At 36.6% G+C, this 24,379-nt stretch overlaps 2 protein-coding genes across 3 annotated transcripts; one reads left to right on the top strand and one right to left on the bottom strand.

The window, feature by feature from the left end:
• The first annotated feature begins 12,127 nt into the window (after positions 1 to 12,127).
• LOC142526322 (uncharacterized) lies at positions 12,128 to 13,682 on the top strand. 2 transcript variants are annotated; one of them, XM_075630627.1, is made up of 3 exons: positions 12,128 to 12,258; positions 12,333 to 12,695; positions 12,899 to 13,682. In XM_075630627.1, the coding sequence occupies exons 2-3, from the start codon at positions 12,349 to 12,351 to the stop codon at positions 12,915 to 12,917; spliced, it is 366 nt and encodes a 121-aa protein (XP_075486742.1). In that variant the 5' UTR covers positions 12,128 to 12,258; positions 12,333 to 12,348; the 3' UTR covers positions 12,918 to 13,682. The 2 variants fall into 2 exon arrangements, with proteins under 2 accessions (XP_075486742.1, XP_075486741.1); XM_075630626.1 differs by having other exon boundaries at positions 12,794 to 13,682.
• LOC142526321 (mitochondrial adenine nucleotide transporter ADNT1-like) lies at positions 13,336 to 18,618 on the bottom strand. The gene is made up of 8 exons (XM_075630625.1): positions 18,257 to 18,618; positions 17,619 to 17,667; positions 17,266 to 17,429; positions 15,946 to 15,983; positions 15,312 to 15,424; positions 15,102 to 15,215; positions 14,237 to 14,581; positions 13,336 to 13,827 (listed from the first exon to the last, which is right to left on the bottom strand). The coding sequence occupies exons 1-8, from the start codon at positions 18,412 to 18,414 to the stop codon at positions 13,744 to 13,746; spliced, it is 1,065 nt and encodes a 354-aa protein (XP_075486740.1). The 5' UTR covers positions 18,415 to 18,618; the 3' UTR covers positions 13,336 to 13,743.
• Between the last annotated feature and the right edge of the window lie 5,761 nt (positions 18,619 to 24,379).

Genomic DNA, 24,379 nt, shown 5'->3' with positions numbered 1-24,379 from the left:
TCTCCCATGTGCTTTCCGAGCTCGCCTAGAGTCTCCATCAGTAGCACCCCCCGAGATCATATGAATCATTCCTCTCGTAGGGTGGTTATCCTCATTCATTCCCCTCCTCGGTTCCACGAGCTCCTGAGGGACATCTTGACATCCACCTTCCCCTCTCTGCTCACCCATCCTCTGATTTATCCATGGAGGGCCTTGACCACGCCTAGGGGGCGAGCGAGACCTTTGTCGACTCCTTAATGAGGATCCTTCTCGTCTATCCCGTGAAGATAATCTAGCACTGTACCCAACCCTTCGCGACTTCTCCCACCTCCCCGCGGGCTCCCTCACCTCCATCACCTCGTCCTGACTCCTATCTAGGGGAACATGGGATGAGAATTGCCTTCTACTACTAGTTCTGTCTTCCTCTCTTTCCCCCGCACCCCTCTTCCTTCCTCCTTTCTCCGCTCCCTCAACTCTACTTCCTCCGGGCTGGCTCTCCATCCTTCTGTACCGTTGGGCATCTTCCAAGTTTACATATTTCTCAGCTCGAGCCAACAGATCATCATAGCTCAACGGAGGCTTCTTGACCAACGACTTGAAAAACTCCCCTCCCCTCAGTCCTTGTGTGAAGGCACTTATCATGATGTCAGGGGTAGCCGCTGGTATTTCCAGCGCTGCACTGTTGAAACGCTGGACAAATTCTCGCAAAGTTTCATTCTCTTGCTGTTTCATCACGAACAGGGTCAAATAATTTTTCTGGTGCCTCTTGCTGCTGGCAAATCTGTGCAAGAAAGCTGTAGCAAAATCGTCAAAAGACTGTATGGAGTTGGGCTGCAGGGTATTAAACCATTGCTGGGCTGACCTCACCAACGTGCCCAGGAACACCCTGCACCTGACTCCATCTGAATATTGATGTAACATGGCCGCATTCTCAAATCTCCCCAAGTGTTCCTCGGGGTCAGTATGTCCATCGTACTCTCCCACATTCGACTGTCGAAAAGTTGGAGGAAGTTCTTCTTCTAAAATGGCTAGTGAAAAGGGACTTCCTCTCTTGGGTGCCGGTGCTCTGCTTCCCAACTGCTGCCTCAACATCTGTATCTCCCTCCACATCTCCTCCATCTCCGGATTCTCCTCACTTGGGAGGGGTCGCGTCTCCTCCACCCTACTCTGACTGCCCTTCACATTCTCCTCTCGCTCCTGGCGAGCGGCCTGCTCTTCTGCAAACATAGACTCTTGATTCCTCTTCATGGCCTCATCCACTGTTCGAGTGATAAATTGGCCCAGCTGTTCCAGGGTCAAGTTTCCCACATTCTCATTGGGATGGGTTTGCTCGACCCTCGTCTCGTGGATGGGCTGCTCAGTTCTGGCCTCTTGACGAGGTTGTTCATGTCTCGTCTCAAGATGCGGTTGTTCTTGTCTTGTCTCAACATGAGATTGTTCGGGTCCCCTCTGAGGACGCGATGATGCCGAGGTAACTCTTCTACTTCCTTTCTTGCCTACCATCTCTACGTCTCAACTCAAGTGTTCCCACAGACGGCGCCAAGTGATACTCACGGGAGATTTAGGGTCCGATCCACGCAAGCGTCACTAATCCAGACACGGGCTTCAAAATTACCCTGGGCCTGAAATCACAAATAAGACCGTTAGGAGGGGGCCAGGAGAGTATCCTGGCGTAGCCCCTCCGACGCTCAAGTCAGAGACTGAGGATATATGGGGGGAGCAGCTAAGGGCGCTGCTGAAAACAATATAGTGAATCCAATAACTGAACACTCAAACCTGGTATTTATAGGAGAATACATGGGCCCTTGATGGGCTTGTCTTCCTTTTGAGCTAGGGATGGGCCAAGGGTAATGGGCCCATCCATGGGGTATCACGATAGATATATGTGTCATATAATATATTCTTGATTGATTTGACTGAAAATATATGTCGATACGCCTTATTTGTTTAGTTGATGTAACATACATAACATTCATGATTGATATATCAATGTATAAAATAAATATTTTGTTAACAAACATCATTTTATATATACATCGATACATGACATGCACGTTGAGCTATGATCATTGAATACATTTATATCATTGGGTTTTGATTCTGGGATTTTGAGCACGATGCTATGTTTGACATTATGTGGACTTTAAAAACATAGTCATTTCTGGCCCCTATGATTGATTGGTTGAAATTTGCGATTTAATAGCATTTTGCCGACGCTATCATATGGATATTCCCTTATACTTGACTGAGGTCAGTGTGCGAGCTCGTGCATTGATTTGATAGAGATCCGATTGGTTCCGATACTTGCTCAGTGGAAGGGCATTTGACCTGATATCTCCACGACATGCATGTATGCATTGCATATCATATATCATTGTGTAGATAAATGTTGTATATATTATGGTTGTTCTATATGGAGCGTTTGCTCACCCCCAAGGGGGGCTGTTGTTGTCTTTGTATGTGGACAATGGCAGGTACTCCAGATTATCAGTAGACTGGAGAAGGTACTTTTGGAGGGAGTCACATCTGAGTTGAGGTTGAGTGGTCTATCCCAGTGTATATATGTATTTATATGCCGGAGCATGTTCCGAAGATATGAGTTGTTTTTATGTAGTTGATTTCAGTCATGTGTAAGCTTATTTTATGGTGTGATGTGTTTAGACGAGACTTTATTATATATTGTTTTTAGTATTATAATTATAGTTGACATATTTTGGGCTCATTGTAAAGAAAATTTTTACTCGTTTTTCACTGTAATTAATTAACTCTAATCAAATTGTTTTATAACAACGATTCCTACATAATTATGAATTTACGATGATATACATATTTTTTAAAAAAAAGTTAGGGAATTTTTTTGCATTAGTTACTTCTTATGAAATGTATGAGTATGAAATCAATAATTATAAAATTTATTTATATTTTTTTATAAATGTTTATTTATGAAATGAAAATTTTAGTTAATTATGATGGATTTTTTTTATGGGCCGACGAGCGATCTATTTCGCTTAACCAGCAACCCACCTTGGGTTGGGATGGCGGGATACGCTTTTGCCATACAGTCCATCGTGAGTTGATATGTTTGAAAACTGTAATAATTCAGATGAAGCTGACAAAATATTCTTGGGTGCGACCACATATTAAGAAGAAGAGCACAACCCAGGAATGTATGAGAGACTCACTTCATAACTAAGTTCGGCAACAGATAATTTCGAAAATTCATAAAATCAAGAGAAGCGATATTTGTTCAATAGAGTTTTTCTGATAAATCGAGAGAATCAAGAGAAGCAATATTTGTTTGTATTGTTACCAACTTATTGATCGGCGCATATAGGCATATTTTTGGGTCGTAAAATGTTGTGTCATTTCGATTCTGATTTGTTACTGTGCACTTCTATAGTGATCTTGATTGTGTGTTCGTGTGTGTGAGAAAAGCTTTGGTAAAATCTTGGCACCTTTTATATTGAAAGGGATCGATTTTCACTACAACTATTTTTACTCTCTAATGTTTTTATTGTTTTAATTTGGCCCCAATTAGTAATCTAGCTCTTTCACAGTTGGTGAAGACGTGTCCCATAATAATGATAATGACAAATGATGAAAACAAGAAAATTTGAACGGCATCACACATTTGCAACTCATCGTTGCCCTGATCTATGGCAGAAATGAATTTGATTTGCTCGTGTTGCAAGCCCTGTGACCATTAATATCTTTTTCAAGAAAGTATACAATGTTGGATCTGGTTTTCTACACGCCCAAACGCAGCGGAAGTTTTAAAATTTTTATTTTATTTTGAAAAACAAAATAATTTTGCTTTAGGCGCTCGTATGATTTAACAAAACATTCATAGGATGTTAAGAAAATTATACCTTTGGTGAATAAATCACTGGACACCGACCGATCCGGTATAACAGATCTGGCTCTTGATGAATCCATGGAGTTGAATTTTATAAATTCAACTCCTTGAATTTATTCGCTCAAAATTTAATTATCATAAATTCAACTCCTTGAATTTACTATATAATATAAATTCAACTTCTTGAATTTATTCTCTCAACGAGAACAAACAATCCAGTACTTGTGTGACCATCAATGGTTCAGGGATACAGCTAGCCGTGGGTTCACAACTCTTTGTGATTCAGGACATAATCCTTTATTCGGGCTTACCCTAGTTAGCCCAATTCTTTTCATCAACACCTTGATCAAGAATGTCAGAACTCATTTCTGATTGTACCCATCGGATCATGGTAAGAGCGTCTAGTAGCATCGCCCCATGATCCCCTAGGTATCACTGATAGTGCCTGCAAGAACCAGTCGATTATGATTAACGTACAGTACGGTCCCTTCATCTCATATATCCCAATCGAATCTGCAACCATTGGTTCATCGAGGGTTGCATATTAATTCGATAACTATGTGATAACTATAATAGTGGCATCGCGTGTACTATTTGGAGAACTCCTTCTCCAACGTACATCTCGTACTCTGGCCAGAGATTCCATGCACTATTATTTCATTAGATCACATAGGATATCCACACCCGTAGGTGAGCGGTGAATCTCCGACCACAATGCACCGGCTCCTATATGTGTCGCAACTGTACCCAACCTCGCCACCTGATGACTCTCCTGGAGCCGATAAACGAGTCAAAGCACAGCCCTAGCATATAGAGCCTCAGTGTTGTCCCGGGTCGTAAGGACTAATGGTGTACAATCATAACCACAGACTTATCCTCTCGATGAATGAAAACCACTTGGAAAGTCCGAGGGAGGGTTGTTCGGTATAATCATCATATGACTACCCATCTGCATGTTTGGACATCTATATGCCCTTACTAAGAAACGCAGTACACAACATCACAGATGCTAGTCTCGAGCTCAAGCGACCTTTATCCATGTTTTAGGTGGCTGAATCGACTAGGAACGAATTTAGATCATACAATGTTTACAAATGAGTTTCAACATCGAATTACGATTCATTTGTATTAAAGTATAATCAAGGTCTTTATCTATGTTTGATAACATGGGTATACAGATAAAGAAATAACAAACCATGAAATAATGAATTATATTAAAATAAAGATTGTTTATTACACTCGAGTCAATAAAATCCCTAGTCAACAGTTGACTTGTAGGGCATCTACTCTAACAATCTCCCACTTGCCCTAGAGCCAACTACCCATAAACTTTAATCCCATTGCTTCGCGATGCTTCTCAAACAATGGTCCTGGCAAGGGTTTCGTAAGTGGATCGGCAACGTTATCTGCAGAGGGGACTCTTTCGACTGATATGTCTCTCCTTCCCACAATCTCCCGGATGATGTGGAATTTCCTCAGTACATGTTTGGATCGCTGATGAGACCTTGATTCCTTTGCTTGCGCAACGGCACCAGTGTTGTCGCAGTACACCGGGACTGGATCAACTCCATTAGGAATGACGCCCAACTCTTGGACAAAATTCCTCATCCAAACTGCCTCTTTGGCTGCAGCAGATGCAGCAATGTACTCAGCTTCAGTGGTGGAATCCGCAACGGTGTCTTGCTTGGAACTTTTCCAAGAGACAGCCGCACCATTAAGCATGAATACAAAACCAGATGTCGATTTCGAATCATCTACATTACATTTGAAGCTAGAATCAGTATAGCCTTCCAATTTTAATTCTCCACTCCCATAGACCATAAACAAATTCTTAGTCGTTCTTAAGTAATTAAGAATGTCTTTCACGGCCTTCCAATGCATTGGACCAGGGTTCGCCTGATATCTGCTTGTAACACTCAAAGCATAAGCAATGTCAGGACGTGTCGATATCATACCATACATAATACTACCAATAGCCGACACATATGGAATACGTGTCATCATCTCTATCTCTTCATCAGTTTTGGGACACATAGCTTTAGATAGAGTAATACCATGACACATTGGTAAGTATCCTCTCTTAGACTCTTCCATAGAGAATCGCTTAAGAATGGTATCGATATAAATGGCTTGGGTGAGTCCCAGCATCCTCTTCGATCTATCTCTATAGATCTGTATTCCTAATACATAAGATGCTTCACCCATGTCCTTCATGGAGAATTTACTGGCCAACCATACTTTGGTTGATTGCAGTAATCCTACATCATTCCCAATGAGCATGATATCATCAACATAAAGTACTAGGAATGTCACTGCACTCCCACTAACTTTCTTGTACACACATGGTTCCTCAGGATTCTTTGCAAAACCAAACTCTTTGATAATGCTATCAAATCTGAGGTTCCAACTCCTTGATGCCTGTTTGAGACCATATATTGATCTCTGAAGTTTGCATACCTTATGCTCACTTCCTACTGATGTGTATCCCTCGGGTTGAGACATATAAATTTCTTCTTTGATGTCTCCATTGAGGAATGCAGTCTTTACATCCATTTACCATATCTCATAGTCGTACCATGCTGCTATGGCTAGTAGTATTCTAATGGACTTAAACATAGCAACTGGTGAAAAGGTTTCCTCATAGTCAACTCCTTGCCTTTGAGTATATCCTTTTGCAACCAGTCTTGCTTTGAAGGTCACTACCTTCCCATCCGCCCCAAGCTTTCTTTTGTAGATCCATTTGCATCCTATGGGAACGATTCCCTCAGGTGGATCCACTAATGTCTAGACTTGGTTTGAATACATAGAGTCCATTTCTGACTGCATGACTTCAAGCCATTTGGTTGAATCAGTATCAGATATTGCTTCTTTGAAATTCATTGGATCACATCCAACACAAGACTCATCATGGCCTTGTTCATGAAGAAGCGTATATCTTGCAGGTGGTCTAATAACCCTATCAGACCTTCTAGAAGCTTGTACTTCAACTACTGGTTCTTGGGTATTAGGTTCAACTTCTAAAGTTGAGGGAGTATCTTGAATTTCTTCAAGTTCTATCATCTTGCCTTTTCTATCTAATAGAAATTCCCTTTCCAAAAAGGTGGCATTTCTTGAAACAAACACTTTTGCTTCATTGGGATGATAGAAATAATATCCAACAGAATTCTTTGGATATCCTACAAAGTAGCACAAAGTGGATCTACTATCCAATTTGTCTCCCACTGTCTGCTTCACGTAAGCAGGACATCCCCATATTCTCATGTAAGAATATTTGGGAGTTTTTTCCATCCATATCTCATATGGTGTTTTATCCACTGCTTTTGTATGGACATTATTCAACAACATTGCCGCAGTTTCAAGCGCAAAGCCCCAAAACGATATAGGCAATTCAGTGAATCCCATCATAGATTGAACCATGTCCATCAAGGTTCGATTTCGACGTTCAGAAACACCATTCAATTGTGGTGTTGCTGGTGGAGTCCACTTTGAGAGAATCCCATTCTCTTTTAGATAACCCAAAAATTCAGCACTTAAGTATTCTCCACCTCGATCAGATCGAAGTGCCTTAATACTTCTTTCTAGTTGATTTTCTACTTCATATCTGAATTCTTTGAACTTTTCAAATGCTTCAGATTTGTGTTTCATCAAATAAACGTACCCATACCTCGAACGGTCATCAGTAAAGGTAATGAAGTAGGAATGCCCAAATTTTTTGCTAACACTTAGCGGGCCACAAACGTCCGTGTGGATCAAATCCAGTAGACCATGCGCACGTTCCACGTTTCCATTAAATGAAGTTTTAGTCATTTTTCCTTTTAGACAGGACTCACAAGTTGGTAGAGAATTTATGTCTGACAAGTCAAACATGCCTTCTCCCACTAGCTTGTGCATCCTTCTTTGAGAAATATGACCTAGTCTAGCGTGCCATATTTGTGCGGGATTTGGATATTCTATTTTTCTTTTGTTTGTTGTTCTTTTTGCATGCGTTTGGACATTGTTTAACGGAATATCTTTCAATTTTAAGTTATAGAGATCGTTTGTCAATTCTCCAGTTCCAATCAAACATTCATTCTTGTATAAATTGCAAACACCTTTAGCAAAAACACAAAAATAACCATCCCTATCAAGCATAGAAATAGAAATAATGTTTTTAACCAATTCAGGAACAAATAAAACGTCTCTCAAAAACAACTTAAAATTATTGTCCAAAATTAAAGTAACGTCTCCAATGGCAGTGGCAGCAACTCTTGCTCCATTTCCCAGTCTTAGAAAGGTCTCACCATCTCTAAGCCTCTTGCTTCTTCCCATCACCTGCAAATCATTGCATAGATGAGAACCACATCCGGTATCCAATACCCAAGAAGAGGAATTAATAAAAACATTAACTTCAATATAAAACATACCATGGGCAGAACGCTTCTGGGCTAGATATTCCTCGCAATTACGCCTCCAATGTCCAGGCTTGTTGCAGTGGAAACAGACTTGTTCTGACTTGTCAGGCTTTGTGGGCCCCGATTTTGATTTCTTGTATGGTTTCTTGTTGGGCTTGTTCTTCTTTGGAGGGGCAGAACGCTTCTTGCCTTTATTTGGGGCTCCCTTTTTCGTACCATACGAAGGACCCACTAGAAGAACAGGCTTTTCATTTTTAATTGTGGCCTCATAATTAGTAAGCATATTGACCAACTCTTCAAGGGTGGCCTCAAGCTTGTTCATATTAAAATTAACCACAAATCCATCGAACGAGGCAGGCAAAGACAGCAAGAGAATGTCAGTCGAGAGCTCACTAGGTATAACCACGTCAAGCCCCACCAACTTCTCGATGAGCCCAATCATCCTAACACCATGCTCATGGACCGAAGTCCCCTCTCGCAAGCGTGTAGTCATGAGTTCTTTAACAGTCGCATGTCTTTTTGAACGAGTTTGTACAGCATACAATTCTTTCAGATGAAGGTGAATGTCAGCAGCATTCACTGCCTCCTCGAACCTCCTCTGAAGTTCATTCGACATGGAAGCCAACATGTAGCTTTTAGCTTGAAGATCATGATCCCAATGTTTCTCAAGCTTAGCCAATTCAGTCCTACTGATATCAGGAGCCGCCTCCTTAGGTGGCCTCTTCTCAAGCACATACGCAATCCTTTCGGAGTTCAGAACAATCTTTAAGTTTCGAAACCAGTCATGATAGTTAGGGCCAGTCAATTTGTTTTGATCGAGAATGATTGAAAGCGGGTTACGAGTAGACATCGTAAATATACTGAAATTGAAAAACAGATAATAGTTACTGATAATTTTAAAATAATTCTAAGATATAAAATATGGATTTCATTTTATAAATTACCCTCCTACTATTTTTGACATTTCCACCACCCTCTGATGAAAAAGGGAAATCGTATTTCCTTAGTAGGCACGTAGAGTCCAATTAGCCAATTATAATCCCGAATAATATCAGCCAATTATAATTTCTAAAAGGTAGAGTCCAGTTGCATCCATATGCAACCTCCACGTGTTTTGCCTCACGTTTAATAAGGGCCCAATAATATGACGCCGTTTATTTTCACGTGTCAAACTAACCCATCAACATTGAATTGTAGTAGACGGTCGCCATGAGTTCCCCCAATAATATGAGCCGAAGTCATGGGAGTTTCACTCAATTCACATCATATGTCCGGTGGAAGTCACAGCTTTCCGGCGTACATGCCTCCCCAATAATATGAGCCAGACACTGTCTGCGGTAGCGATCAACATGCAACCACGGTTGATGGAAGGCAAGGAAAAATTAAACTCTTTTAATTTTTACTTTTCGGTTTGATATAAATTTTGAATCTTATTCAAAATGAGGGATTTTAATTTCAAAAATTGTCTCATCATTTTAATTTAAAAACGCGTGCCACGAGTTTGTATGTTTGCCGGATTCATGCAACTATATTATTTAATAATATACATACATGCATACTACTATATATCGCATATATCATAATATGACATTCAACAATAACTAAGGATGATCGATCGCCAACACTATTAGATCCATGTGAGCCATACATGGATCCAGGTCCAAACCTAGGTGAATGCAGGGATGCAAATGCAACAATTACAAAAGCTTCCAATATTTTACATGTCTTCATCTTGATCATCGGGCCAACCATCTTCCAATCTTGATCTCCCACTATTTCTAGTAATTACATTTAAATAGCCATGGCTCATAAGGGATACATCTCATGGGGTGGGAACGGGCATAAACCAGACCCACTTTAATAATATCAAATATTAACAAAACAAATAAAACAGTAAAATATCCTAACATACACCTAACACATTGGTCAAGGCTCTCGATCATCCTTCATACGATTTAGAAAAAAAAACCTTGGCTCTGGTACCACTGTTGGATCTGGTTTTCTACACGCCCAAACGCAGCGGAAGTTTTAAAATTTTTATTTTATTTTGAAAAACAAAATAATTTTGCTTTAGGCGCTCGTATGATTTAACAAAACATTCATAGAATGTTTAGAAAATTATACCTTTGGTGAATAAATCACTGGACACCAACCGATCCGGTATAACAGATCTGGCTCTTGATGAATCCCTACGATCTTTCTTCAAGAGACTCCTTTCGTTTCGTCTAATCAGGTCCACGACTAGATAGTATGTTCCTCTTTCAATTTGCACTAGAAAATGTGAAAGAGATTTTGCGTAGGAGAGAAAATTGAGAGACGACTCAATTTTTCTTTTCAAATTGTGGTGGCCGATTTTTTTCTTGTTTTGAGTGGAGGGTCACGTAAGTTTTATGTTGTGGTGGGCTTAGGGTTGACTTTGAATGTGTATTTATAATTAAATTATACCCTAATTACATAATTAACATTAATGGGCTTGATTTAATTAATTGGGCTAGTCCAACTAGTTTAATTAATTTAATCAAAGCTCATTAAAACTTTAATTATATATTATATTGGACTTGTACTCCTACAAGCCCATTAAATATACTACCCACCATATTTAATTTATTAATTAATAAACTCAACTTTTGAGCTTAAAAAATTAAATACATTATAAATTCAAATGTTGAATTTATTATTTAAATTATAAATTCAACTACTTGAATTTTCATCACCTCCAAAAGTTAATATTTAATAAACCCAACATTTGAGTTTAATAAATTAAATTCTCAAATTTTATAAATTCAACTTCTTGAATTTATTCTCTCAACGGGAACAAACAATCCAGTACTTGTGTGACCCTCAATGGTTCAGGGATACAGCTAGCCGTGGGTTCACAACTCTTTGTGATTCAGGACATAATCCTTTATTCGGGCTTACCCTAGTTAGCCCAATTCTTTTCATCAACACCTTGATCAAGAATGTCAGAACTCATTTCTGATTGTACCCATCGGATCATGGTAAGAGCGTCTAGTAGCATCGCCTCATGATCCCCTAGGTATCACTGATAGTGCCTGCAAGAACCAGTCGATTATGATTAACGTACAGTACGGTCCCTTCATCTCATATATCCCAATCGAATCTGCAACCATTGGTTCATCGAGGGTTGCATATTAATTCGATAACTATGTGATAACTATAATAGTGGCATCGCGTGTACTATTTGGAGAACTCCTTCTCCAACGTACATCTCGTACTCTGGCCAGAGATTCCATACACTATTATTTCATTAGATCACATAGGATATCCACACCCGTAGGTGAGCGGTGAATCTCCGACCACAATGCACTGGCTCCTATATGTGTCGCAACTGTACTCAACCTCGCCACCTGATGACTCTCCTGGAGCCGATAAACGAGTCAAAGCACAGCCCTAGCATATAGAGCCTCAGTGTTGTCCCGGGTCGTAAGGACTAATGGTGTACAATCATAACCACGGACTTATCCTCTCGATGAATGAAAACCACTTGGAAAGTCCGAGGGAGGGTTGTTCGGTATAATCATCATATGACTACCCATCTGCATGTTTGGACATCTATATGCCCTTACTAAGAAACGCAGTACACAACATCACAGATGCTAATCTCGAGCTCAAGCGACCTTTATCCATGTTTTAGGCAGCTGAATCGACTAGGAACGAATTTAGATCATACAGTGTTTACAAATGAGTTTCAACATCGAATTACGATTCATTTGTATTAAAGTATAATCAAGGTCTTTATCTATGTTTGATAACATGGGTATACAGATAAAGAAATAACAAACCATGAAATATTGAATTATATTAAAATAAAGATTGTTTATTACACTCGAGTCAATAAAATCCCTAGTCAACAGTTGACTTGTAGGACATCTACTCTAACATACAAAAATATATAAAACAAAGAAAAATCAAGCCCAATAAATATATTATCCTCCGAGCTTCAAAATCATTGACATCCTCAGATATCATTTCTTGATTGCCTTGATCGCAGCTAGCCACGATTTCTCAGAGGTAATTATTCGAATTTTCTTACACTTTTTGTGTTTCTGTGAAATACCCTCTAAGAAATTGATTGCACTCGGCAGATTTCGAGCTGAAAAAATGGCGGAAACAGTGAGGGATACATCCCAGGAAACAGAAAAGGTTGAAGATGGAAAATATGAAGAAAAGAGTGAAGAGAACAGGGATCAAAATAGGAATCTTGAGACGGATTCATCTGTTATCTGTGGGCTTAATATTGTTGTGATCCTTTCGTATCTGTCATTATCCGCAGAAGAAAGCTCCAATTTCGAGGAAATTAATGTAAGGGAGATGGGAAATTGCGACCATAAATGGAAGCACGGTGTGAGTAGATCGAATGTTGTTTCGAGAAAGCGAGAATTGAATGAATTTCGAAGCGTTGTTGGAAAACAAACATGGAAGGATCACACGAAGATAAGAGACTGCAGGTAATTTAGTTTATTTTGTCATAAATTCACTGAAATGAACCATTAATCCTTTTGCATATAATAATATTTAGACGCCGTTTGACTAAAATTTCAAGCAGCCAACAAATTTCAGTAATTGTTGTTGATGTTTTGCGACTGCCCTCGAAAACGTCATGGCTTCTTTCCATGAATCAATTACACCCATGTTTGCATTTTGTTCGCAGACACTGCAGAAGATTGTGAACTCTTGAAGGTAACATGGAAGAAAAGCATGATTCCCAACAAGGCCAAGAACTCCGCCAGCTCGGAGAAATATTTCGAACTTAGATAGGGTATGAGTTTTCTTGGTTCAAATTTTACTTATTTCAGTTTATGAAACATAGGCTTACAAATGGTCGACCAGTTTTAGACTCCGTGTGTATTTATTTGGAATACATACGTACATACATACATACATACATACATATATACATATATATATAATCATAGTCTTGAGACAATTGTGTGAATCAAGCACCAAAGTGAGGTTATTACACGGTCTTGCCAAAGTGATGGGAGCCGCAAATCAATTACAGCAAGTCTTCTGCTATATTTAATGTTATATTTTCTTCACTGCACAATCCTTAGTAATCTAAAGACATGAAGCAAATACGACGGTTGATGCAACATAATAACGGCACATGACATAAGATCAGCATTCATCGGTCCATGTAAATCTCAGTTTACATAATGCAACAGTTCAATTCCTGAATGGGCAGATTATGTCCATGTGAGGTACAAAGTACATATAAAAGCTATTTAATTACAAAGCGACCTCAGAAGGCTATTTTATTGAATTATTATTCTTACTTGCACTTATTTGAAACATCGGTTGGAAGGAGTTCCTAACTCTGCACACCCAGGGAAAAAAAACATACATTTCCAAACGCGTAAAAAAGACGTCAACAAACGGATGTTAGACCGTCTCCAGCTTCGCTATGCAGAAGAGGATGTAATATTGACCTTTTTTCTTCAGTAAATCAAAATCACACAAAGAACAAACGTCATGGCTCTCCTCTCCCTGCCTGCCTCAGTCAGATATTCTAATCTCTACCCCAAGAAGTTCCTTCACTTGTTCGTACGTCACAAAGGCAATGGCTATTGAAGGGACAACCTGAACATGAAATGTGATGTCCAGTAAGACAACTCGACTAATTCAAGTACTCAAATGCAGCCTATTTTCGCAAATTATAAATGTTACAAGATTTACTACTACGAATAGCAGCAAGTTGCACATGAAAAAAAAAACAAGGATTACTATTAGGCACTTGATTGATTATAGAGTGCATTAGGATGAAGAAGCTTTTATAAGAAAAATATGACTTCATAAAAAATGTGGTTCAGTTAAGGGTCACTGGTATTTACCCAAAATAAATCGGCCTCTGCTTCTTTTTCAAAAAATAACAATTTCCCCAGCCTGGTAGTTTCGTATCCAAACTTGTCATGATCTTATTTGGCCTTAAAAATGTTACTCTATTTTAAAATTCTCCACTAATACAAAATGTATATATTAGAAGACAAACCTTCACCGAATTGGGGATCAAACCCCGGTATAATGCTCTGAAACCCTCGTGCCTCACAGTTTTCCTGAAAGCATCAAGCATGCCAGTGTATTCAAGAGAGGTTCTGCTTCTCCCATCACCAGTAACAATTGAAGAAGCATTATGCCAACCCACCATCTGCATTCGTCTACGAATCACATCTAGTGGGTAAGCAACGGTTTGTCCAACAGTCCCAGCCGCAGCACCACAAGCAAGCCTAGTTACAATGCCCAATTCATTATCTTCAACAAGCCCAAAGGCTTTAGATTTAATCAACCAATCTTTCAGAGATTCATACACAGCAAAGTTAAGACCCACATAAGGAACCTACAAACAGCTGGAGAGAATAAGTTTCCCAAACAAGATAAGACAAAGATGTGATTTCACACTCATGATGAAAATCTTACCTCTCAGAAGCGGGTAGAATTCACTCACCAAGAATCATTTTGATCTTAGTGTTAAAATTGGTTTCACAAGGCCTTACAAGCAACATTAATTCATGTAGATTCAATCAGTATAAAAGAATTAATAATATCGATGCAAGTTTAATTTTTTTAAAGAATGACAAAAGTAAATTAAGCATGTGGCTGACTGTCGAACACTAAACATTCAGTTCACATCATCTGTAAATCAAGTCATAAATGCTAAAGATAGTCATTCAAGCGCAATGATAGTTATAATCTGTTGTCTTTTCAGGGTATTAACGAGATGGGTATCTGGCCATTGGGTTTCTTTATGGATAAAACAGCATTTTTAATTGTCATTTCATCGGGACCAGAAAAAGATCACTGACAGTTATCATAGTGACCAACAGATACTAAAATTAAGACAGAATATAAGGACTTACTACACCAATGACAGAAGGAAGCCAACCCTTGTATAAAGCACGGAAACCTTCCTCACGAAGCACAGTAGATAAAGCATGAAACATGCCTCTGTACTGATAAGGCGATTTCTCGGTCTGCAAAAGTCAGAAAGTACTAGAAACTTTAGGAGAATCATTTTATGGAAATCCTAAAAAAATCCAGAAGGCTCATCTTCGAGAGGCTTGCAATACCTGTACAGTAATCCTGCCTCGAACCATGTCCATTGGGTAGGTCGCAGACATGGCAATGATTCCAGCACAAGCCCCCGCTCCCAACCGTAATAAAGGAGTCAATCCAGCGTCCTCTGCAAAAGGAAATAACAATTACATGCATTGCACCATAATCAAATGTACCTCATATCTCTTAAAAAAATAAAACGAAAATAATAGGCGTTACTTTTAGAAAATGCAGCATAATCACCATGTGAAATAATTAGAGAATGTCCAAGTTATTTTAATTCAGGATATCATCCTTTGCCATAAACACATAGATTTCGGAGCAAACGAAACATTGTGCTATTCAGCGGAATTTCACTAAATTTTTAGTGAAGCTCCTCATTTGAAAGTTGAAACTCATTTGCTTATAGGCTCCCAGGGCTGAGAGGTTGCTTCTGAGACTTTACAATTTTCGGTGATTTTCCCTGAAGTATGTAGTGTTTATGTAAGGATAGAAAGCACCCAACAAGCAAAAGATGTTGCAACAAGATAAAGCTCAACTTGCTTCTCATGGTGATAACCCACTTTACCAACATGAACCATTGATCAAATGGTAAGCACTTCTATAAAATGTTGTGCATGTGTTGTATGTACAATGATAGCGGCATACCATTTCCAGTCTGTTGCTGATACATATATAATACACCCCTGTAACAAATAAAAAAATATCACTTAATCAAAAGATGGAAAATGTCAGACCCATCTCACGTGAAAGAACAATCAAAATATATTTTTTTCAATACTTATTTATGTAAACAAACGACACATCATTATCCAATTTGAGTCGACCACAATCTAGATAAGAGAAACTCCATTCAAGAATATAACTTAGGAGTGCAAGAAAGTCAAGCTACTCGTGAGTAGCTCATGAGTATTTCAGTCAAATCAAGCTATCGGTCAAAACTCGACTCGACCTTGATCTGACCGAACTCGAATCAAATTCGAGTAACTCGATTCTTCACTCGAGTTGAGTGAGTTTTATTATTTCTACTCAAGTAGCTCACGAGTTTTAATTGTTCCTGCTCGAGTAGCTCGCAAGCGACCCGAGTAACAATATATTATTTTTTATAGGATATAATTTAAGGGTAATTTTATTCGAATAAATACAAAACTTAAACTCCAAAATTATGATACAAACATTTTCAAGCTTTTAGAGCACGATCTCGAGTAACATGAAAATTACATGAGACGAGCTCGAGCTCGAAATTGAAAACTCGATTAAGTTAGAGTCAAGCTCGATCCGATTTAAATCAAGTCAAGCTCCAGGAGTATGATACTCGAGCTTGACTCGGCTCATGTGCACCCCTAATATGACTAGACAACATCCTCATTGTCGCAAAAAGCAAACCCTCATTATCATCAAAGCACAATTTTTTTACGGTTATAGCCGTTCGAGTGATGTACCTTTTTTTAGTGCTGGGACAGCCTAGAAAGGATGCTATCTTCTTCAGAAAAAAATAGCTATTAGAAAAGATGATGCTCTCCAACAACCATAACCACAGAGATCAAATCAATTTTTCAAAAATATCGAAGTAATGGTCTAACAAAATGATCCTTCCATGTTTCCATGAAAGAGATATATTCCATGTCAATCACAATATATTATTAAACATGTGCTAAATCATTGATGCCTTATTACAAGGTCTAGAGCAATTTTTGGAAAAGCAAGACTGGTATATTGTTCCTCTTCAATGCTATCAAATTATTCCTGTAATGTTTTGATATTTTTCACACACATGACAAATCTAACCATCAAGGACATATCTATCATCATCAATGACATGTAGCATTTCAATTTTCAATGATAAGAAAATCAGGGATGCATGATTTCCTTGAAAGCGCTGGAAGCAAAAACTCTTAAAGACATTGTGAAATTAAAAAAAAAGAAAATAAATGTCTTCTGTACATTCTATCATTTCTAGGACCATACTTTGATGCTTGCTCGTAGCTGAAGAACTTTACTGCCGAGTTTGGGACGATCCTGGCACAATTAGTGCCATTGCCTTTGAACAGTCCTCGAAAACCCTCAGTTTTCCATATATATTTCAAGCCTTGAACAGTTCCACGGTATTTTATGTTGTGTGGATTCTGAACCTGAAACATAGGTAAAGGAATGAGAGCACATGAAGCTAAATACTGGCTATTTTCTAAATCAAAGCACTGCTCGCCAATATTTACTATTCAGACCACAAAGGTCATATCTTCTGGGAGGTTACAACTTCACTTTTAACTACAACAGTTAAGAAATATAGGAGTATGCCACTAGATTTAAACATAACTAACCTGGAGCAAAATTTTCAGTCGTTCCAATGGAGCTACAGCAGTCCGCGACCTGCAATGTTCATGCAACAAGAACAAGTCAACCATGCATGCGCCAACGGTTTACCCATAATCCGAAAACCCGCAGCCAGAAGTTTTTACAACACACAGCTCCTTTGCAGAAAATGTTCATTTATTGTATTCTGCCTTCCCTAAAATTATTCTTCAGATTTTCAACCAAATTTGGTTCTTTTTTGAACGCCTTCTTCCAATTCTCTTTCAAAAATGCAATCTTCTAGTTCAATCAACGCAAGGGTCATTTCAATCTTTTCATGCCCAATTAAATAGAAACCATTTCCACAGCATTTATATCAATCAAAGAGCAAAAATTACGAAGAGACAGATTTTCCAAAAAATTTCAGGAACAGTATCAAATTCAAGACTAAAAAGAAACATGTTCAATAGATTTGCTAATGCATATAAAATTCGTAGCTTCAACCCGTGAATGGATTATAACTATAATTAGAAACATGTTCACTAAATTTGAATACAACAAACACCAATATCCACCAATTTTTTTTTAAAAAAAGTGATCAATGAAAATCAGTGCATGCTCAGACAAGCAGAGAAAACACAGAAAAACCTTAAAAGCAAACACTTACACGCCCCCTGCAACACCGCCGGCAACGAGAGATTTGCAAATACTGTAAACTTGATACTTGGTAGGCTTTATATCTTCCTTGGCGAGCTTCGCCTCCTCGGCCAAATTCACAATCTTTGTCACCGCCGATTCGCTCGTCTTCACATCCTCTGATGCCATCAAATCCCCGAATAAGTTAAATAAATTCAATCGAAAATGTTGAATTTGACGATCAAATTCAAGCTATAACTGTACATGAAACTGTCCCTTCTCGTGGCGGAGGAGGCGGGAGGCGGCGGAAAGAGAGATAGAAAGGGAACGGTGCGCGTAAGCAAGTGTGTTTCTGTGCCGGGGTTTTTTAGAGAACGGGATTCTAACTGATTCCAATTTTGGAAACAATACTCCAATCGGTTGTACATTGAGGTACCACCTTCGTAGGTGGGATTATATTTAATTAAATGGGCTTCATTCTATCTGAATTTGAAATCAAACTTTTTTATTTTTTATTTTGTTTAATATATATATATATATATATATATATTAATATATATGTAAAGATATATATATATATATATATAATATCATAATATATTGATATAATATTTATATTTATATTTATATAAAAATGCATAACATTATAAACACTGATTATAGCATTTTTTGAAGAAATTGATTATAGCATTTATACTAACTAATACAATTATTATGAATTATAATTTAGAGTACTTGTAAACAATGGTTTAATTCTTTCATTTTTTTCGTATTAAATTTAACCCAATTAATTCGAAATATTAATTTAATATAATCTAATGGGAGAATTTGTTTTAAAAAAAATAAAGAAAATTTTTATGATTGGAGGAAACTTTTGCCTTTGAATCGAAGAAAGGACTATCATTTGAATTTAACGTGGGAGAAAGAAAATATTTGTGGTAGTCAGATGGAACAGGGAGGTGGGCTCGGCCATCCTCGGCCCACGATATGTACATGAAGTGAATGAATATAAACAAAAACTTGTGTGAGACGGTCTCACGGGTCGTATTTTGTGAGATATATCTCTTATTTGAGTCATCCATGAAAAATATTACTTTTTATGCTAAGAGTATTACTTTTTATTGTGAATATCGGTAGGATTGACCCTCTCACAGATAAAGATTCGTGAGATCGTCTCACGAGAGACTTCCTCAAGATCGGAACCCAATTAGATATCCGAACTATCCAATGGTTTCCACTCGTTCAGATTCAGGTTGGGTCGGAACCCAATTGCTAACCCTAGAGGTACACATATATACTTGTAATGGGACAAGTTGATACATGAGTTAAAAATATTTAATAATATTGTCAAAAATATTTAGTCCGTCAACTAAGAATTGAGAAGGTGGTTGCCTCAAACAATTTTCACTTGTTATTATTATTTCATATATGTAGGTTAGAATTAAGATATATGTAAAATAAATTGTAGATCGATAGAAAAGAAGGATCAATTTTGTAATTAGGAAGTGATCATGTCAAACTTGTGAAAAATAGTTACTATCAAAGCCATATTATTAATATTAATAATATAGTAAAGAGATATACACACAAAGTAGCTAATGATTCTCTCAAAGGAAAAAAAATAGTTACGTAATTTTTGTGAAATGTTTAATTGTTTTAGTACACTCCATTTGACATATTTATTGTACATTATGAGAAGGTCTCACAAATCTTTATCTGTGAGACGAGCCAATCCTATCGATATTCACAATAAAAAGTAATATTCTTAGGATAAAATGTTATATTTTTTCATGGATGACCCAAATAAAAGATCCGTCTCACAAAATACGACCCGTGAGACTGTCTCACACAAGTTTTTGCCAATATTAAAGTTTCAAATTATTTTAAAATTTAAACACTTTCCTATTTACTCTCAATAAAATAAAAAGCATTATGAAACTAATATTCAAACTAGAAAAATTTTTTATGACTAAATACTTAAAAATTTTATATTATGGAGAATCATTTTCTATAATGCTAATACAAAGAAAAAAATATTGATTAAACACGATTGCTAGTACATAATACCAATTCAATCTACCGAGACACATAATCTTGAAAATTGAAGCAACATGAATAAATTGTTAAATAAACACATAACTCTTCCGTAATTTCTTTCTTCTTCAATATTCATTACTCCTGTTATGACTATCATCCTGTGTACCTGAAATAAAGTATATTCTAATTATTTATAAATAATAAAAATTGAATAAATTTGAACTGGAAAAATTTAAAATTACTGACACTTTGGCAAATTTGTTTTCGGTTGTTGCCTCGTAATCGGTCTATCCATCTCATTCTACAATCTCATTTTTCATACGTACGATATGCCTAATCTGGACATGAATGATTTTCGTGAACCATACAACGATCTTTTGTGACATGTTCAATTAAGTATTGTATGCGTCTATGAAAGGTCAGCTGTACTATCACAAAAATAGAAAGGCTACGAACATCTTTAACACACTATTTAAACACTCCAAAATGTTGTTCGTCATCACCCACAATATCAACCACCATCAGAGGCTAGACTCAATTACCATATGCCAATAAGAAATTAGACACAAACCATTTCCATCACAAACAGCATGTTGGTTGAGATTCTCCAAAAACCATTTCTATGGATCAAAATGTTTCTTCAGCCACAATGGTGAAAGCTAGTGGTAGAACTTGATTACACCAAAACAAAATTAACCATGTACCCCTCACAACTCTCATTTCTTTAATATGGTTCTGGCCAAAGAGGTGAAAATAATTCCTTCTAGTTCTGAAAAACACAAGGCAGTTTTGCCATGTTCTCTCAATTTCCATCCCCTTCGAATCACTGCTGCAAGGGAGCATGAATTCCTTCTCCCCTCCGAAACGAGAAAAAAACTCCTCCTACTCACACTCAAATTCTTCCATTTATATGTCAATTTATATTTTACTTTCTCCGTATCTGCACAAATGTGTTTTTTCTATTCTAAATTTTAAGTCTATTGATGGAGTGATTAGCAATTAACTTGTTTAATCGATAAATCTCTAACCATGTAGGAATTTTCTTTGCTAACCAAAAGCGTGGCTTCATTGTGAAAGTAGAGGTTTGGAAACCCAATTTTGGAGAATTAATTGGTCAGTGGCTATCTTTCTACGATATTTTTAGTTGCTTGTTTGCTCACTACAAGAAAAAACCTCTTCAACAACACACCTACGACAACGGTTTTTCACTAAAACAATTGTCGTAAACTTTTTAACAACGATTTTAGTGAAAACTGTTATCGTAGGTGCGTTTTTTTAAGCAAAAGACAAGGTTTTTAGAAAACCGTTGTCTTTTTAGGGGTCAAAGATAACGGTTTTCTAAAAACTGTTATCTTTGAGCTGTTTTGTTACATCTAGCGACGGTTTTGCTGAAATAAAAAAACTTCGCGAATTGTCTATAAATATCATTTTCCTCCACACCACTTCACAACACTTAAAATTTTTCTCTCTTAAACTATATTAGTTTTCGTCGATTTAAGGTAAATTTTTTCGTTTCAATTTTTGGTAAATTTTTAAGTGGTAGTTAAGATCATAAATATTGTTAGTATAGTCTGATCGTAAGTTTTTTTTAGATTTATTAAATCATTAAAAAGAATTTTTTTTATTTTACTTGAAAAACATAGCGACGAAAATCATGAGAAACCGTCGCTAAAATTAGCGACCTAATTTTGGCGACGGTATGTTTAACCGTCGCTAATTAGCGACGATTTGTTATGAGTTCCGTCGCTAAGTTTAGCGATGGTATAATCCGTCGCTAACCGTCGCAAATAGAAAAAACCCATTGAACGCACTTTCAACATCATCAGTTACAACAGTTATAAATTACCTACGACAACAGATAAAATGGGGTAGACAAAGCGGATTTGTCATCCCATCTTCGAATTTCATCCCCAACCACATTCTCGCCCTGATCTTCGCTTTTCCGGGTTCGAGGAATGCCCAAACCCAAAACTACGTGGATCAAATCTCTATCATCGCACTCATCTCCGTTTCAATATATTAATGAACAAGACGAGAAAATTTTCGAACCAAAATTTATTATTATCTACCATTATCAATGATAATATAAAAAATTTCAATATGCTGAGAAGACTCGGTATTCAAATGTGGGTCTAAACTCGTTTCAAAATTCAAAAATATCAAATGAATTATATGTAAAATCATTATATTTTTTTATTTAATTTGTTGTGGGTAGCTTTTAAACGTGACAACAATACGTTAAATCAATAATTTATTGTATGCATGGGAAATATCTCGTGAAAACCTTCAAACGAGATTGCGGTTGTTTTTTGGTCGGAGGATTATATAAAGATAAGTTGTACAAAAGCTATTAAAATGATTGAATATATATAATTAACAGTAATATATTTGATTTAAAATTATAATTATACATAATAAGCAAATTATATTTTTACTCTTTAGCCGTTTCAACTAATACTAAGTTTGGCTTAATTGAGTAAATCTGAAATTTAAATTTAAATTTAAATCTAAATTAAAATTGAAAGATAAATTAAAATCAACCATAGGTAAATTTAGCGAAAGTTTTTTTAATTGTCGCTAAAAATAACAACAATTTTTTTGAAACCTTGACACTTAAATATAAAGTGATAGTTTTTGTATGATTTTCGTCGCTAATTGCAACGAAATTTTCTAAATTAAATTTCTTCGCAAATTTGAAATTTTAAAAACTGACATCGTTATAGTTTTTTCAAAAACCGTTTTTAGTTGCTTACATATACCTCTCGCCTCATTTTTTTCATCGAGTTTGACCTGTTGCACGCGAGACCAAATAACTTAATCAAACAACGATTAAAAAACGTGTAACATGATTTAAAAAAATTCAATACTGATTTTAGTTTTTTCATATTTAATTATGTTTTGCGTTAATTAAAATAATTGATTGTTGTCTTTTCAAAAAGGTTACTTGTGCGCTAATTGAATTTAAATGAGTTGGGAAATATAAAAGATTTTTAACCTACTCTAATCTAACCTAAAATATTGGGAGTTAGAAATCTCTTTTGCAATTAAACTAAACCACATAAATTTTGTGCTACGATTTCTTCGAATTTCAATGTCGACGACGCAACTTGTCTGAATTTTCAATCCATGGGTTTATTAAAGTTTAATTAAATCAAAGCAGTTATGCGTATGCAATCACATTATTCATTAAGCAATCAATTTTTATATATTATCTAATCATCGTGTTCACCATTGAGATATCATTTATCTACTATATATACAATTTAGATATGTGTAGGACCGAAAGCTTGCGGCTTTACCAAAAACTATAATTTGTGGTAATTGTGCAACTCAAATATTTTAAACCGCAGTACCTCAAGCGACATGGTTCGATCGCTCGACCCAGCATGAACAATTATTGAACCTCAATATTATTCCGTACAATAATTGCAATAAATGAGAATTGAACTAATGATCTTGACCCTAATACCAATTGTAGGACCGGACGTTTGCCGTTTTACCAAAAGTTATAGCCGGTGGTAATTATCAACTCAAATATTTTAAACTGTACAACAGCTGAAGCATCATGATATGATCGCTCTATCCAAAAGGGACAATTATTACACATCAGCACTATACTTAATAGTTAATATAAACATGAATAAATATATAAAAGCCTGTAATTTTTTTATTTTTATTTTTTTAAACAAAAGCCTGCAAATTACTATCGTAGTTACTATGCTCGCTCGAGTTTTCATTTCAATTATTTTCTGACGTGCACCGATTAAGGGTAAAATGTACTAGTTTAATACTTTATTAACAATTCATATGCCGAAATAAGTTTGTACACTATAATTAAATTAAATTACATAAAAACTATTCATAGCAAGAGATTTAGGATGGACGGGGACAAACATTTAGCTCTAATAGTTCGGTTCTTGAAATATCGAACATCGAGAAATTAAATCGAATTTGATTTTTAAACTAAATGGAAGAAAATAAAAATAATCTCTCTAAAACTGATTAAATATTTTTTAAACATTTAAAAGATATGTAAGGTGAATGTATAAAACAGTTTATCTATAACATTTTATTAAACATTTTGTGTGCAACATTTGATATTTTATTGAACACATAA

This window comes from Primulina tabacum, chromosome 15 (assembly GCF_025594145.1).
Source record: "Primulina tabacum isolate GXHZ01 chromosome 15, ASM2559414v2, whole genome shotgun sequence".
Taxonomy (NCBI): domain Eukaryota; kingdom Viridiplantae; phylum Streptophyta; class Magnoliopsida; order Lamiales; family Gesneriaceae; genus Primulina; species Primulina tabacum.
The sequence above is the reverse complement of the archived record's forward strand: the minus strand, read 5'-3'. Positions and strand labels throughout refer to the sequence as shown.